This window comes from Colossoma macropomum, unplaced genomic scaffold, assembly GCF_904425465.1.
Source record: "Colossoma macropomum unplaced genomic scaffold, Colossoma_macropomum, whole genome shotgun sequence".
In the NCBI taxonomy this organism is placed as follows: domain Eukaryota; kingdom Metazoa; phylum Chordata; class Actinopteri; order Characiformes; family Serrasalmidae; genus Colossoma; species Colossoma macropomum.
Window position 1 is genome coordinate 13,571,372 of NW_023494807.1, and position 17,206 is coordinate 13,588,577.

Genomic DNA, 17,206 nt, shown 5'->3' on the forward strand with positions numbered 1-17,206 from the left:
TTGCTCTTAAGTTTATGAGTAGGCCTATCACAATCATGAAATTTTAGCTGATGGTTTTGTATGCAAATATTAAAGTATAAGCCTAAAGCTCCTAACTGATGACAGACACAGCTCAAGTTAAAATAAACAAACATTACTCACCGTTCTCTAAAGGCATTCTTAAAAAACATTAAATAAACAAACATTTTTCATTATCACCCCCTAAAGGTGTTACACGAAAAGCAAACGTTACCCACTGCCATTCTCTAAAGGTGTTGATAACAAAAATCAAATAAACAAACATTTCTAATCATTGTCCTCTAAAGGCAATATTCACAAAGAAATAAATAAACAAGCATTACTGTGACATGACTGTGATCAGGCGATTATGTATTAACTGTGACAGGCTTATTTGTGAGTCATTGTTTTTAAAATTTGTTTATTGAGTTATTTTATTTGGCTAGCTTGTACTTTTATTAAATCATGGAGATTAGCATTGAGGGCAAAGTGCAGGCCAGGTTGAGCGTAGCCATGTGGCTTTTGGTCCACAACCTGAAGGGTCACTGGCTAGAGCTGCTAAAGTTAACTTCACCCCTGCGCTAGACTCATCTGCCTGAGAGTGACCTCAAGGGCAGCAGCATAGGTGATACCCTCCTGCCAAAACTCTTCACAACAAACCAGTTTTAGGGTGTCAGTGTCCCCGTTTTAGTGCTGCCATCACCAGAGCCTCATTATACTCAGAAAAGTGCTCCCATGATTTCTTAGGCATCTACACTCTTTTAGCTTGAATGGCCGCTGCAGTGTTAAAAAAGGACAAAGGATCTGTGTACTACACTGAAAGCTGAATACCAGCATAACAAACAAATACCCATATTTTCGAATTATACAGGCCACCGCCAATTGATTCACATACAGTATCTATCCATCCATCAATCAATATACATACAATGTCAAACAACTAGTCAGGTTGCCAACAGAGCAAACAGAGATCATTAAAGAGGAGCTCAGAGCCAACTAAGCTCCTCTCTTATGGTGCCTCTAGGCACAATAATAAATAAATCAATTAATCAATCAATTAATAATTGTACATCAATAATCAATCATCAGTCAAAGCCACTTAAGCCAAGCCACCACGCTCCTCTAAAGGGAAACTGCAGCCAATGATATATGAAACATCCAAACAACAACAACAAACAAAAGAGCAGAATGCTGTCACCATAACCAGTGCCATTTTGGAAGTCACATGACCACAGGGTCCCACTGTCTTTAACAGTGCCTCAGTCAATCAATCAATTAATTAATCAATCAAGCAGCACCTGTCAGCACACACACACACACACACACACAAATACAAGCACAAGCACGCACACACACATCTCATACACACACACACAAACACACAGAGATGATCATACCGGGCATCTGTATAGGTTTTTTGAAGATGCTTCTCTTCTCCTTCTTCACCAGTTTTTGGGGCACAGCTGGTTTCTGGCTGGGTGTGTCAGCGCCCCCTGTAGCCTGAGTCGCAGTTTCAAGCTCGGGCCTTGAGCCTGCGCTGTTCTGAGGGTCAGACTGAACTGGGATGGCACTGAGGCCACTGTTCTCCAAGGCTTGCTGTGAACACACGCAAAACATAACATCAATCTTACAGATATCACGACAGAATTTTGGAAGTCAACACCAAAACCAGTGAAATTACATAACTGTCGATATTTCACAAAAAGGTTAACAATTAAAACAAACTAAATAATGGCATTTAGCCTTCAAATACTTAGGTAAAGCAAAATAAACATAAAAAAACAGCTTTCATTATTCACTTTTTCATTATTGTTTACATCATTCAAGTGAAGAACTTTGTCTCAGTATTACAGTGTAAAAGATATAATTACTAGGCTAAGCAGCTAGATAGTGTAAAAGAAAAAACTTCAGCATCAGTTCATTAGCTGTAGGAACACACAAACAAAAGCTGCCCCCAAACTACACCCTGACTTTGCCCTCCAATGCAATTATCCTCACTATGCGTTTCTAAGAGTGCACACTGAACTGTCTGAGGGAAACTTCAAGCATTTTCAGTACAGCTTGAGTGCCCCAAAGGTTCACATGGATTGTAAAATCATGATAATAATACTTCTTGGTTTGACAGTGCTAAAATGATTTTGGAAAGCATGACAACATCAATCAAGTCTGGGAAATCCTTTAGTCAGTGCACGTTTTGAGGTGGAATCTAAGTGAAGGATGAGCCAGTGCTAACTTGTGAGCTAACACTGGAGCTAGTAACATCAGATCCTGAGGGAGACTCATTTTGTACACAAGATCTCAATAATAGCAAAACAAGGGAATTAACACATGCAGTAATAATTATTTTTGCATTGAATGTATGTGCTAATCTGATGACAGATGTTTAATCTGGGGGAAGGTTGTTGAAATAAGAGCAATAATCATAGCGGAATACTAGAAATTTTTAATAATTTATTTCATTTTTGTTATCATACTATGGAGTCTACCAATGACACAATATGCCCCAGTTTAAAAGTGTTAAAAAGCTTGTTCAATCTCGCAACAGTAGTTACAAAAGAACACATCTGCAAGTGGGGACAATTCTCTTTGAACTCTCCCTAATTAACTCTATTGAACTGCAAATATACTTTTCAGACGTTGAAATGAATAAACAACACAAAAATGTTCAATAATCATGTGCAACAACAAATAAATTGCACTCTATGTTTAAAAAAAGTTTGACTGATCCTCAAGTATCATGGTGATTTTAGGCGAATCCTTTAGTTTTAAAAGTACAGATGCCAAGTAGTTCATGTCACTGTTATTAAATCAGTTGTATTATTAAACAAAATGTTTCATTGATGTAGTTGCTTAAAGAAATATAAAATTAATATATATCTTATAGAAATATGTAAATAAGAAAAAAAGACAGAAAGAGAAAGAAAAAGAAGGAGAAAGACTCAGAAAAAGCAGTCTCAGAAGCAAAAAACATTAGCAGAACAACAGTTTCTATAAGATAAATATGAGATGCCTACTGTCTCATATTAACTGCTCTGTGGATAACAAAGAACTTTCCAAGAACACTGCTCATAAATAAACTACAAAATTTTGTTTATAAGAATTAAATAAAAAAATATAACATTATAAGATTTTCTGTGTTTATTTCGTAACATGGCAAATGTTCTATAATTAAATTTTAGTTTTGCCCATACAATCGGATAGGTTAAAAAGCTTTCTTTTGTATCTGACAATGGCATAGTTTTTCACCATACATCAATCATTCCACTAGGGGAGTAAAAGTATTTACTGAATACATTTACTGAATACTAGTAAATGTTTGCTTTACTCTATTCTGTTTTGGTGGAAGAAACTGCCAATATTGTCTATATAAAAACAGGTATTTAAAACAATGGTCAGGGCTCCTTTACATTATTTTGTCTTTACTTTGTAAAACTGTACAAAGTAAACGCTCAAGGTGCTGCGTTATGAAGAAAAATATTGGCTGTGATTATTAGACAATTAAAATCTGAGACAGTCAAAGTCTTAAGAAATTTAGACTGAGATAGTTTTCTAAAAAGCCTTAGGCAGTAAAGTTCAGTTCAAATCTGGGACGCTTAACGTCTTAGCAAGTTAATGTCTAAGACAGTCGAAGTCTCCTAAATGTCTTAGCCCACTAAAGACCACGACAATCTCATTAAAGTTCAAGACACTTAAAATCTGAAACACTTCATGTTTTAGACACTCTCATTAAAGTCTGAGACTTGTTCAAGTCCAAGACAGTTAATGTTTGAGGCAGTTAAAGCCCAAGACAAGTTCACTGAAGTCCAAGACCATTAATGTCTGGGGCAGTTGAAGCTTGAGACAGTCTCATTAAAGTCTGAGATAGTTAAAGTCTTAAAAACATTCTTGTTAAAGTCTCAGGCAGACGACAAAGTTCACCTGCAGAATGTCCTGATTGATGGCTGTCTCCATGGCAATGGTGGGTCCAGGGGGTGGAGCCTGGGCGCTGTCACCTGTTACCTGTTCGGAAAGCTCTAGAAGCTGTTGAATGACATCAGTGACCCCCTCCGCTGCCTCAGCTGCTCCACCCTGCCCAGATTCCACCCCCTCCTACAAAAAAGGAAATACGCAGGCGTCATGCTGGGCGCAATGCACAAAAATGAACACACGCTACCATCATCTATGTTTGTATGAATGTAATTATAATGTGACAACTGTAATTAACAATAAGCATTAACCCGAGTGCTATAGTCTATTTTTTTGTTGTTTACTTTCAACAAAAAAGTACAACAATTAAACCAACCAAATGTTCTCCCTTACACCAAATGCAGTTGATCAGCCCAGTGCACAAATAAATTTCATACATACAGTTTTGCACAGGAGCTGTAAAGTTAAAGAAGCTAACAAGTATGTAAGCTTATATACCACCAATTAGGACTGTGGATCAAACCATGCCGAGTAATCTCAAAAAGACTTGCTTATGTGGTTTCTAACACTGTCGGACATACTGGTATCTATAACACTGGACAACTGTATGCTAGCGTAACTAAAAGCAGCCATCTTGAAGCCTATATTTGAGGCAAATGTGTGATGATTTAGGCTTGCAGATAGCACAATGCTAATTAATGGGGTATAAGCTTCAATTATTATTCAGCTTCCTTAGCACCAAACATATCTTGGCTAATTGACTACATTTGGTGTAAGAGACATGGGGCATGTATTTTTTTTTAGCCAAATGGCACTCCTCCTCATTAGCTACTGCTAGATTTGGATGCTGCTGGTGTAGAGTTTCAGGAAGGAGAATTTGTAACCTGTGCGCTGGCTGGCTCCTCCACCTCCATGATGGAAATGTGCATTTTACTGATGTGAGCATTTAAACTGCCGAGCTTCTTATACACACAACTGCAGTCCATACATGGGTACACAGGACCACCTGAACTCTACAGAGAGAAAAGGGAGCAAGAGCATTAAAAATATTTACAATAAAAGAATATTACTGAGACTGGAAATTACCACAAAAATACACAGCACATGTAATCAGTTGCTTTCCAATCGTGATGTATATAGTGTAAATATACAGCTTTATTTACACTTACAACCTGAAGCAGTTTGGGGCTGTGTATGTATAGCCTTATTTAATACATGATTCAACTTATAAATTGTATTCTTAATCACATCTTTCCCCAGTTTCTTCACGACAGCAGTTCTTATAGTTGAGTCTGGTCAGGAGAGGAGAATGAGGGACATTTCGCAGTTTTTAGCAGTGGACTACAGCTGGCTTACCTTGTGGCATCATTTGCATTCACATTTGACTGAAACTTTATCTATAAAGGCGTTGTTATTCTTTTTTTCTGTGTTGCAATATAATACCATAGGCACCTTGACAGAGGTTTTTGTGGAATAGATAATAAAGTCTGCTTGGGATTCTCATCTTAATATAGGAACATAAAGTGATACGACTATTACAGTACTGCAGCAGAAACAAGTCCATTAAAGCAACCAAAGTGCTAGGCTAAAACATTTAAAATACCTTTCACCAATGGTCACTGAGAGTGGCCAATATGGCAAAAAAATGTAATAATACTTACATCACAGTAATTCAAGTCATTGTCACGATACATACATGTACATAACAATATTTTGATTTTCTGAGATTTCTGAAAAAGCTGGAAAGAACAAAACACATCATCATCAAAACAGTAATATGACCTGCTGAAATTGAAATTAAAATCTAGGGCTGTCATTTTTTTTAGACCTCAAATATTTTGATAAAAATAGAAGGGCTTATGGCCCAATTTAATATCTTTCCAGACAATCTGTTGTTACTGTTATTTTTAATATTATTTTTAAAATGCTTTTAATATTATTGTCATTATTGTTGCTAATAATTAATTATTGTTATTTTTTACTAACAATTATTATTATTATTATTATTACTGGAATAATATTAATTCCTGGAATATTTTACTGAAAAACAACTGTGAAACAATTTTTATTTTATTACTATTATTTTGCACTATTGCAAGAATTATCATTATTCATTTCCTTTCGATAAAGCCTCAAAATGCTCAACTGGGGACACTGTCCAATCCAGCAATCATGGACAGATTCAACTGAATTGCAAGAGTCGGAAGCTGTGCCAAACCACAATGTTCAGTGCATTCATTAAAGTGTTAAAGGAAAGAAAAGAATCGCTTTTCTATTTTTAAATATTTTAATTATCAAATTTATCAAATATTACTGAATACATTGGAAACTGGTAAAAATAAATGAATATAATAAAGTAATGGCATAACGTTTTGCTATCCAATCAGCTGCTAGCAAATATGTAGGTTAGAAAGAATAGTACTCAGAGGTCCCAAAGAGAAAATGAAGAGTAGTATTTGAATGATATTCAAATAGAGCATCATATTTAAAAAAGAATAGTATTTGAATGTCCCAACAACAAAACAAAGAACAGTTTAAAGACAATGAATTTGTTTAGTTTATATATACACACACACACACACATATATATATATACACACACATATACATATACATACACACACATACATATATATATATATATATATATATATACATACACACACATACATATATATATATATAAAACCTCAAAGCAGCTAAAATTGTATATTTGTCCATCACTTTGTTCAGATGGCAGTCATATTGCTAATTCTATCACACTCAGGATATGAACAGGAGATTCAATACCAGCTGTAGGTACAAATAGGTCAGCAAAGGGATATAAAGAAAGGGATTACGTCCACAATACTTTTGTTATCGTTTACTGATGCGTGTTTCTCTGTGCATTTGGTTAGTCATCATGTGTGACTAACTGACCTGAAACATGCAAGGAGCCACTGCAGGACATTATATTTCAACTTTCTAATGGACATTTTGTGCATGATAATGTGCATTTTTTTCAATAAATTCAAAAAATATTCAAATTAGAATTTTATGTTGACAGTCCCATTAGCTAGCTAGCTAGCACTGAGGTTACCAACACTCAATGCTGATAACGGTACGATCAAAAGAGAAATTAATGCCTTAGCTTGTGCAGCAGTAAGACATAACAGTTCAACATAAGCCTACCACCCTGAGTGCGATGCTACAAACAAAACAGGTGCTGTGCAAATAAAGCTAACAGTATAAAAACAACAAACACAGGTGGCTGGTGGGAAACTAGCAGAACTACACCCACAGGCATTATCTAACCCCTGCTTTATTCTTCTGCTGCATCGCTCTGGGCCCAAAGCGAAACATCTTGCACTCTCTGAGCAGCTGTTAGTTTCTACAGTGATATTCTCTCTCTCTCTTTCTGTCTCTCTCTCATCTGTTTCTCTTTCTCCTCGCTACTCCCATCTCTCCCCACTTCTTTTTCTGTCTCTTTTCTTACTCACTCGCTCTTCCTATCTGTTTCCTTTATCTCTCTCTTTTCTCTCTCTCCCCACCTCTTTATGTCTCCATCTCTTTCTTTCTGTCTCCACTGGCTGCATTCCGAAACTTTTGCTACTGCTCCTGTCCTCCATTTCCCTTCTTACTGCTCCTGTCCTACTCCAGGAGAACGCAGAGGAATCGAGGAGAGGAAAGAAGCAAGAAGAATGGAGAGAACGAGCAAAAACTGGAGAAATGGGACAGCAGACTCCTTTAAATACCATTAAAGTTGATGTCAACTATTGCTGAACTGAACCAACCACAATGTTCGCTTGAAAGCACGATCTAAGCTGCTACACAGAGCCAGCCAATTCACATTTGTGTAATTTTCTACTCTGAAACTTTTTTTATTCTACACCAGGGCAGTAACATTCAGGGTTACTGGACATTCTATTGCCTCTCTCTTCCAAATTCTTTTTCTCTCTCTAGCTCTTCCCTCTCTGTTCCCACTACTCCCTGTCTTTCTGTCCCCATCTTTCTCTGTCTCTATCTGCCTGTCTGTCTCACTCTCACTCACTCTGCCCCCCACCCCGTTTCTCTCTCTTCCCATTTCTTCTCCTATTTCTCTTTCTCTCACTCACTTTCTATACCCACTCTCTCATTCCTCTCTCTATTTTTGTCTTTCTTTTCTTACTCCCTTTTCTCAATGTGTCTCGCTCTGTCTCTCTCTCCCTCCTCCTCCCCCTGCTCCCTCCTCACTACTTCCCATCTCTCTCTATCGCATCTTTCTCTGTTTCTCTCTTTCTGTCTCTTTTCGTACTCACTCGCTCTCTCTGTCTCTCTCTTCCCCATTGCCTCCCCCATCCCATTAGCAGTGCTGTGGCAGTGCCGGTCATGGGAGGGCACACATTAAGGCAAGTCATGTTGCTGAATGAGCAGGGGTGGAGCATTAATGAATCTGTGAACTTTGGCTGTGTGGCTCAATCTGATGGTGGATGTGCGTCATGTGACGCATTAGAGTGGGCTACGACCCCTGACCTCTAACCCTCTCCCACCAATATAAACACATTACTGCTGACCTTCTGCTCAATGCAATGTTGTAACAGAATACTAAATAGAGTGAATGTGTGTATGTGTGTGTGTGTGAGACAGAGAGAGAGAGAGAGAAAGAAAGAAAGAAAGAAAGAAAGAAAGAAAGAGAAAGATGTGTCTTGTTTACTTTTTACTCTCCTCCTTTTCTTTACATTAATTGTTTTTGACAAAAACACAACTTTGTGCAAGAGTCAGTGACAAACAAAAAATGAGTATTGGTGGGGTATAATTATTATAAAATAATAACAAGCTTAAGTAGGAGTTTCTACGTAAGCATCGTAGCTGCAGTGTAAAGTTAAAAAAGCAAAGTTCAGACATTAAATGAGAACGGTCTGTGCTGGTTGTATGTGTCGCCATGCATATTGCCATTCAGGAAGGGATATCATTGCCACTATATGAATCAACCGCTGGTAATCGGTTTAACCAAAAGCCAAAACACATTACAAAACCATCAGAAACCTTAATGGTTTTCATGGGTTTTTTCAGCAGGGATGTGTTCAAAAACTAAAGTTTGTTTTAGCCTAAAGCTAAATATTATGCTCAGTCTGCTTAAGGTAAAGTTTTATTCCTGCACATGTAATGTAAGTGTACACATAAAGCCCCCATATTAAGGGTAAGTTAACTGAGCTATATGTCTACATAATCCCTTATTTTACCCAGGCCACATAAGCTGTACTCCATGTATTTTACCCTGTGAATCTCTATATGCGTTCAAACGAAAGGGACCTTAGAATGCCCTGTGTGGACCTCCCCACCATGAATGGATTTTAAAAAATACTTGTTTTAAACTAGAAGCTTATCTCAAAACTAACAGAAAACAATTAGGCATTAGGTGTATTCATTATCATTTCTTGCAATAAGTTGCTTTAAGGGAGCTTTTAGATGCATTAAACTCTTCAGATGTCTAGTTTGTAACTCGTCATGTTTCTCTAGAAAGTAGCATTTCACATCAAACCACTCTGAATAGCTCTGTTTAACCTTACCATTTAATTATGCAGAAACTTTGAAAAATCTGTGGAATTCCCCCTTAAATATTACCCTGGCGAAATGTTAATGGTGTGGTCACCTCAGAGTGTACTCTCTGGACGTGTGAGTGCAGGTTTCCTTTTTGTGAGAAGGACGCAGGGCAGAGCATGCACAGATGTGGTTTCTCTCCGGTATGTCGCACCATGTGGGTCTGCAGCACCACCTTCTGGTTAAACGCTTTTCCGCAGTGGGTGCACTTAAACGGCCGCTCTCCTGCAAACACACGAAAGAAAACCACTCATGAATATAAACATGGTCAATCTAAATTTACATTGCAATAACACAGACCTGCTGTAGGGAACAAAAAATGAACTAATCAGCTTGTGAACAAACCTTTCTTGTTTAGATTCTGTGGTAGTTACAAAGTCATTTACAAGACTGCAGCTGGATATGATGTAGGCTGGCATAGCAACGTTACTTCTTGCAGTGCTGGGCAGGATTAATGGAAAACAAGATCACAATATACATCAGAGTGTCACAGTATTGGATGATTTTTAAGTTTCCATTAATAAAATAAATGCTTCCTAATTTGTTGCTAGTGTGGTCCTTAATGTCAAACAATTGTCCTACAAACCATATAAAAAAGTGATTGTTTTGTTCTCCTTACAATTTCACCAAAAGGAACTTTATGGTATTAAGATGTTAACCAGACACAAATCACATTTACAGCAACGAAATTTACTGTTTATTTACTTTTTATGCATTTTGAACCATTATTTCAAAACAATCTGAAGCCCCCAGCAAATGATATACATGGCAGTGAAGTGCCAGATCAGGGACACCATGATTGAAGTGAACATAAATAGAATAAATAAATGAATGAACAAAAACAAACTACCTGAGAACAGGTACACCACTATTTTACAGGCATGGTAGTAAAATAGTGCTCATTCTTTACAAAACAAATCATTAAAAATATGACTAAAACAGAAGAGCAGCATTATAGTGTGTGTTTAGACTAACTTACAGTCAGTGTACCCTTACACAGGTTATACTTTGGAGGTGCACCCAGTAGTGATGGAGAGTCAACTCCAAAAGAGATGATTCTTTAACTCCAGCTCTGTTGTGTCGTCGTGAAAGTATCACGCACAACCTCAAAGGAAGAGACGGAGGCAGAGCGGAGTAGTTTTGCAGCTTGCGTTCTTGTTTACTTCTCTGGACTACAATACCCAGGTGGGCACAGAAAACAGTATGGTGCACCAAGCATCCAAAACACATTACCAATACATAACATATTCCTCCCCCCTTACTTTGAAAGTCCACCAATGCTAACACTTAGCTCTTAACTGGATATAGTCCATTTCTATCAGTTATGCAGGTTCTCGTAACAATATTAACAACATAACAGTAACACAATGTTTTTTTTTTGCACTAGGGAAAGAGGGTAGACTGCCTCTTTTCCCGGCTAAACCCCGGGGGATTATTCTGCCCCAAAACATGGGATAGCCTCTAGGCTACATATTCAGTCTGTTAGGGGGTCGTCCCATTCTTGAGGGGTAACGACGACCTGTGGGCTCAGGTGTTGGCCTTGCCAGCGAACTTGGAGTAGCATGTGGTCCGGAAATCGGTGAAGATGGACATGAGCCTGACGTGTTTGGTTCTTCCTGAAGTTCAGGTGGGGAATCTTCTGGAGTTGGTTCCTGACTGCCAATATCTGGAACATAATCTTGAGTTTCCACCTGGTCAGGCTCATCACTGGTATATGTTGAGGACAATTACTGGTCAACATGTCTTCTCCAAATCTCATCACTCTTTGTTTGGACAGTATATGAGACTGGGCCAGTCTGTGCTACTACAATAGCTGGAACCCATTTCTCACCCTTGCTGTAGTTCCGTGCTAGGACATTTTCACCTGTACAGAATTTTCTCTGCTTAGCTTTTGCTTGTCTTTCCATCTGAGCTCTTTGCTGAGATTGTACAGTTTTCTTGGTTCTTGGGGGTTTCAGAAGGTCTAACCTGGTACGAAGTTGTCACTTCATCATGGCGAAGGCAGGGGTGACCTTGGTGGTAGCGTGAGGTGTATTTCTGTACGTCAGCAGAAATGAATTCAGTCGTCGGTTCAGAGATCCATTACCCAGAGACGAACGTAGAGCTTGTTTCATTGTCTGTACAAATCTTTCAGCTAACCTGTTTGTTGCTGGGTGATATGGTGCTGATCGAAGGTGCTTGATTCCATTTGTTTTCAGGAATGATTAGAATTCTGCTGATACAAATTGCGGTCCATTATCACTAACAAGTTGTTCTGGCAACCCGAAGTGACTGAAAATGGATCTAAGCTCTTCAACAGTTCGCTCAAATGACGTACTCTTCATGATTGCCACCTCTGGCCATTTACTATGAGCATCTATGGCCACAAGAAACATGTGATCTTCAAAAGGACCAGTGAAGTCTACATGAATTCTTTGCCATGGCTCGTCTGGAAATTCCCATGGGTGTAGAGGCACTACTTGTGGCATGTTTCTGTGTTTCTGACAAGATGAACAAGCCTTGGCTTTCTTCTCAATAGCTGCATCTAACCCTGGCCACCAGAAGTAACTACGGGCAATCTCCTTCATTCTTACGACACCACAATGTCCTGAGTGCAGCTCTTCTAAAATCTGGCTCCTCAGACGTAGCGGTATGACAACTCTGTGTCCCCACAGCAAACAACCAGATTGGACCGTCAGCTCATTCCTCCTCACCAAGTAAGGCTTTAGACTTTCTGTCATTTCTCCTCTCCTACCACACGTTACAATATACAACACCTCAGACAGAACAGGGTTGGTTCTTGTGAACTGTCGTACTTGCGTGGAGGTTACTGGCGCATCAGCCACTTCTCTGAAGTAGAAGATTTCAGCCTGTTGGTGTTCTACATGCTTGACTGGAAGGGGAAGCCTTGAAAGTCCATCTGTGTTACAATGTTGTTCAGACCGTCTGTATTTTATGTCGAACTGATAAGCAGACAATACTAAAGCCCATCGCTGCATGCGGCTGGCTGCAAGTGAAGGAATACCAGCTTGACTACCAAAAATAGCAACAAGTGGTCGATGGTCTGTTAGCAGCAAAAATTTCCTTCCAAAAAGAAATTGGTGAAATTTCTTCACACCAAATTCAATCGCTAGTGCTTCACGCTCAATCTGTGCGTAATTGCTTTCAGCTTTACTCAAGGTTCTCGATGCAAAAGCAATTGGTCTTTCTTCACCAGACGGTAGGATGTGCGATATTACTGCACCCAATCCATAAGGCGATGCGTCGCATGCTAGCTGGATTGGCAGAGAAGGGTTGATATGCGTTAGAGCCTCAGACTGTGTTAGGGCTACTTTTGCGTCATTGAAAGCCTTCTCGCATCTGTGAGTCCATTTCCAAGGTCTTGACTTGACTAACAACTCATGCAGTGGTCGTAATTTGTTTGCCAAGTTGGGTATGAACTTTGAGTAGTACATCAGCAGTCCTAAAAAGGATCTCAGTTGGCTCACATTTTGTGGCGAAGGTGCGTCCAGTACGGCTTTTACTTTCGACGGTGATTTGTGGAGACCTGCGCTGTCAATGACATGACCAAGGTACTCTACTGAAGGACGGAAAAATTCACATTTATCCTTCCTGACACGAAGGCCATACTCTTCTAGCCTCTAAAGAATAGCATCCAGATTTCTAAGATGGTCGCTGTCATCCTCGCCTGTAATCAACAGATCATCCAGATAGCACTGTACCCCTGTCGGCCCACTCAGTTTTTGATCCATAGCATGCTGAAATAAGGCAGGCGCTGAGGAAATCTTGAACGTCAGACGCTGGTACGTGTATAATCCCTTGTGCGTCACAATCGTTAGCAGTTCTTGTGAGTCTGGGTCAAACGTGCATCTGTAAATAGCCCTGACACAGGTCTATCTTGCTGAATTTCTGTCCTCCAGAAAGGCCTGAGAACAAGTCATCAATCAGTGGCAGTGGATATCTTTCAGTGGCTAAGACTGGATTCACTGTGACTTTAAAATCACCACATAGTCTAATCGAGCCATCTTCTTTATGACTGGAACGACTGGTGTAGCCCAATCACTCACACTTACTGGTCGTAGTACTCCAGCTTCAACAAGGCGGTTCAACTCTGCTTAAACCTTGGGTTTGATGGCATATTGGCACTGATCTAGCCTTAAAAAATTTTGGCTCACTGTCTGGCTTTACACTGAGTTTCACAGTAACATCCTTCATACTACCCAGTTCATTTGTGAACACTTTAGCATGTTTTTTTTTTTAAATGCTTGAAAGGGTAGCTCCATCTTTTGCAATCATGTGCACTTCTCGCCAGTTCAGTTTGATCTTTTCAAGCCATGTGCGTCCTAACAAAGCTGGAAACTGACCTTCCACAATGTATAGTGGCAGCTTAATCTTTTGTTTGTTGAGCTCCACCATCACATCCAGAACTCCTTTCACTGGTACTGTCTCACCTGTGCATGTTTTCAGGGTCAGTTTTGCAGGTTTTAGCTTCAGATGCTTAAGCTGCTCTTGGTGAACCATTTCTGATATGAGTGACACTGCAGCACCAGTGTCCACTTGCATCTGAACTGGTTTTCCCTCCAGCAATGGTGTCACCCAGTAGCCTTCTGTGTTACTTGATAGTGACATCACATGAAGATATTCCTCATCAGATTCACCACTTTGTTTGTCAGACATGTGTTCCACTTGATTCACCTGCTTCTTTTTCGGTTTTCTGAACCGTGTTTTTCTGTTCACTGTAGTTTTGTTTGGATTTGGCTTTTCATTCTTACAGGCACGTTCAATGTGACCTCTTAACCCACAACTTCTACAGTCCATGTCCTTACACCAGCATTCTTGTGCTTGATGGCCACTTTTTCCACAACGGTAACATGGTTTATTTAGTTTCGGCTTTTGTTTTTCCGTTTGTACTCTGTGTATTTGGGACGACGCACTTAGGTGTTGTGCTTCTTTGGCTGCCATCTCCATGGATGTGCTCACTTCGATTGCTCTTTCCAGTGTTAAGTTGCTCTCAGTCAGCAAACGTTTTTGAATTGTCTCGCTAAAGCAACCCACACACCAATCTGTCTCTAATGGTGTCATTCAAAGTTCGTCCAAACTCACAATGTTCTGACAACTGCTACGAACTGTGACATTGACTCTCCCTCCTCCTGATTTCGCTTGTGGAATCTGAATCTTTCTGCGATAATGAGTGGTTTTGGGGAAAAACGTTTCTTCAGTATAGTGATGATTTGTTCATAAGAGCAGTCACTCGGTTTAGCAGGCTGCACCAGGCTACGCAGAAGGTTATATGTTTTACCTCCCATTACACCGAGGAAAGTGGGCACCACCACATCAGATTTTATTTTGTTGGCCAGCACAAAGCACTTAAAACGTTCAGTATATGAGCTCCACTGCTCCGCGGACTCATCAAAAGGGCCAATATGTCCAACTAGACTTGCCATGTTTTCTTTCTCACTAATTTCAGTCTCAGCCGTGTTCCGTGTATATTTGTACATACACTCGTTTTGTTTCTACTCACAGACTCTTGTCTCTTTCTCTCGACGTTTTGCTGTGAAGTGAGGGTGTTTACTCTCGCTCTCCGGCTCTCACAGACATGTGCGGGCAGCCCCTGCCTCGCTGAGATGCTTGCCCCACACGGTCCAGAAACCACGCTTAAACTCCGCGTTTCGGACTTTTTTCGCAAAAAAAAACCGTCATAAACGTGTCTGCACTTAATATATCCCTCCTTCGTCGCCAGTTTTGTTGTGTCGTCGTAAAAGCATCACGCACAATCTCAAAGGAAGACACGGAGGCAGAGCGGAGTAGTTTTGCAGCTTGCGTTCTTGTTTACTTCTCTGGACTACAATACCCAGGTGGGCACAGAAAACAGTATGGTGCGCCAAGCGTCCAAAACACGTTACCAATACATAACAAGCACCTCTGGGACTCAGGGCCAACTCTTATTGAAATGTTTGGAGTCTACTCTTTGACTCAGTGTTTTTCATTGTAATTGGCTCATGGGACATTTTGATGGAAGCCTGTGTTTAGTTTGAGTAGCACGAGTTTCTTTACTAGCTTTATGACAGTCCAGTGCTGCCCAACATAATGACAAAACATGGTCGACATGTCAGCTATTACAACGCACCGCTTTGCACTCTGACACTGTTATGGAAAAAAAAAACAGACTCTTAATCTTCTTCATGATTAAAGCTCCAACAATGGACTACATTTAGGGTAAAGGGGAGGATAAATACATTAGATTTTTGGCCAAAACTTTGAAGGGGAATTTAACTGAATTGCTGAAATGTAAACAGTCATTCAGAGTGGTTTCATATAAAATGATGCATTGTATACAAACCATTTTCTACAGTGGTGTTGTTTAGGAAACAGGGGTCACAATGTCCACTATACAAATATGGCCATTTTATTTACTATCCAAAACCACCAGAGAACCTACACCAGGTTTCTACACCTTTCTCTAGAATGAAGCATTTCACATCAAACCACTCTGAATAAGTCTGTTTAAGTTAACCATATAATTATGCAGAAACTTTGAAAAATCTGTGGAATTTCCCTTTAATAGTACCCAGGTGAAAAGTTAAAGGTGTGGTCACAAAATACCATCAGTATGTCAACCACTACAGGGCACTCTGCACTCTTACTCTACTATGGGAAAAAATGGGAAAAACTCTTCATCTTCATAATTAGAGCTCCAACAATCAAGGATTTAAAACAGTACAAGGAACGACAACGAAAAATAATAGTAAACACTATGTTGTGGAACATAATACGTAGCTGAAGTTAGTTTCTTTTTGCCTGTGTCTTTTTAAAATTTTCCATTCCAATTTCAATGGTGCTGCATTCTTGCGGCTGTGCGCTAAGGAACTGCTTTTTAATCATTTAAGGTGGAATAGAAAACACAAATAAGAAACTAGAGAATAAGTCAAATTTAGCCTTGTGGAAACAGGAACAAGATGACATTAAGCTGCTGGCTAAAACTAGTTTATGTTCTTTAATTTAAACAAAACTATTGATTTATTAATTAAAAAAATAATTATTATGAATTAAATTCTAAATTATGACTACAGTAATTTTTTTTTTCAGTACATCACTGAGTTTCCCAGTGAAGCTCGAGCTCCCTTCAATAGCCTCATCATGCAGAATGTGAAATTATGCTTATTCTGAAAGACGTGTTAAAATATTAATCAGTTATCACCATAGCACTATAGTCTGTAGCTATTTAAAAATGGGTAAACTACATTTAGGATAGTTTGATATCAGCTGTATTACTTTATCATCAGCTCTGGCACCGAGTCGCGAGTCGGAGTCCGGGGTCGTGCATCATTAGCGCCTGGGTCATTCTCATAAAACTGCCGCAAAACATGTCCTTAAACATTTAAAAGTCATAAACATCACACAGATAAAAATACTTATATAATTCTTATATAATAATACTTACATAATATATAGCTCTATATGGTAAATTTACAAGTTTGTGGAGTTTTTCTATTATAATTTTTTTTACCCTAATTCTCAGTACCACAACATGCCCACATATGTGTTTCTCATTACTGAATTTGGTCATTTCAATTAAAAACTTTAAATCAATTAAATCATTCCGGTTTATTTTTAATCAATCAATCAGGTATCACTGTTTATATATCCAATACAAAAGAAAACATTAAGACTCCATTTACACCTGGCCACATCATGTGTCTTGAGTATCAGGATTATATCTGCACATGGCCAAGCCACATTAAAAATGCAAGTGTAAACGCAACTA

The 17,206-nt window shown here is 39.1% G+C and overlaps 1 protein-coding gene across 2 annotated transcripts in view; it reads right to left on the reverse strand.

Moving 5' to 3' along the window:
- The window catches only part of LOC118796831 (zinc finger protein 236-like), a 110,230-nt gene that overhangs the window by 82,011 nt on the left and 11,013 nt on the right, over positions 1 to 17,206 (reverse strand). Inside the window, exons 1-5 of one of the 2 annotated variants that reach the window (XM_036555959.1) lie at positions 9,808 to 9,901; positions 9,515 to 9,687; positions 4,788 to 4,916; positions 3,916 to 4,086; positions 1,395 to 1,593 (exon numbers count right to left, since the gene is read on the reverse strand). In XM_036555959.1, the coding sequence (XP_036411852.1) occupies positions 1,395 to 1,593; positions 3,916 to 4,086; positions 4,788 to 4,916; positions 9,515 to 9,619 (604 nt within the window). In that variant the 5' untranslated portion in view covers positions 9,620 to 9,687; positions 9,808 to 9,901. Of the gene's footprint in view, positions 1 to 1,394; positions 1,594 to 3,915; positions 4,087 to 4,787; positions 4,917 to 9,514; positions 9,688 to 9,807; positions 9,902 to 17,206 lie in introns of those variants that run through there. The other variant, XM_036555958.1, reaches the window with a different exon arrangement.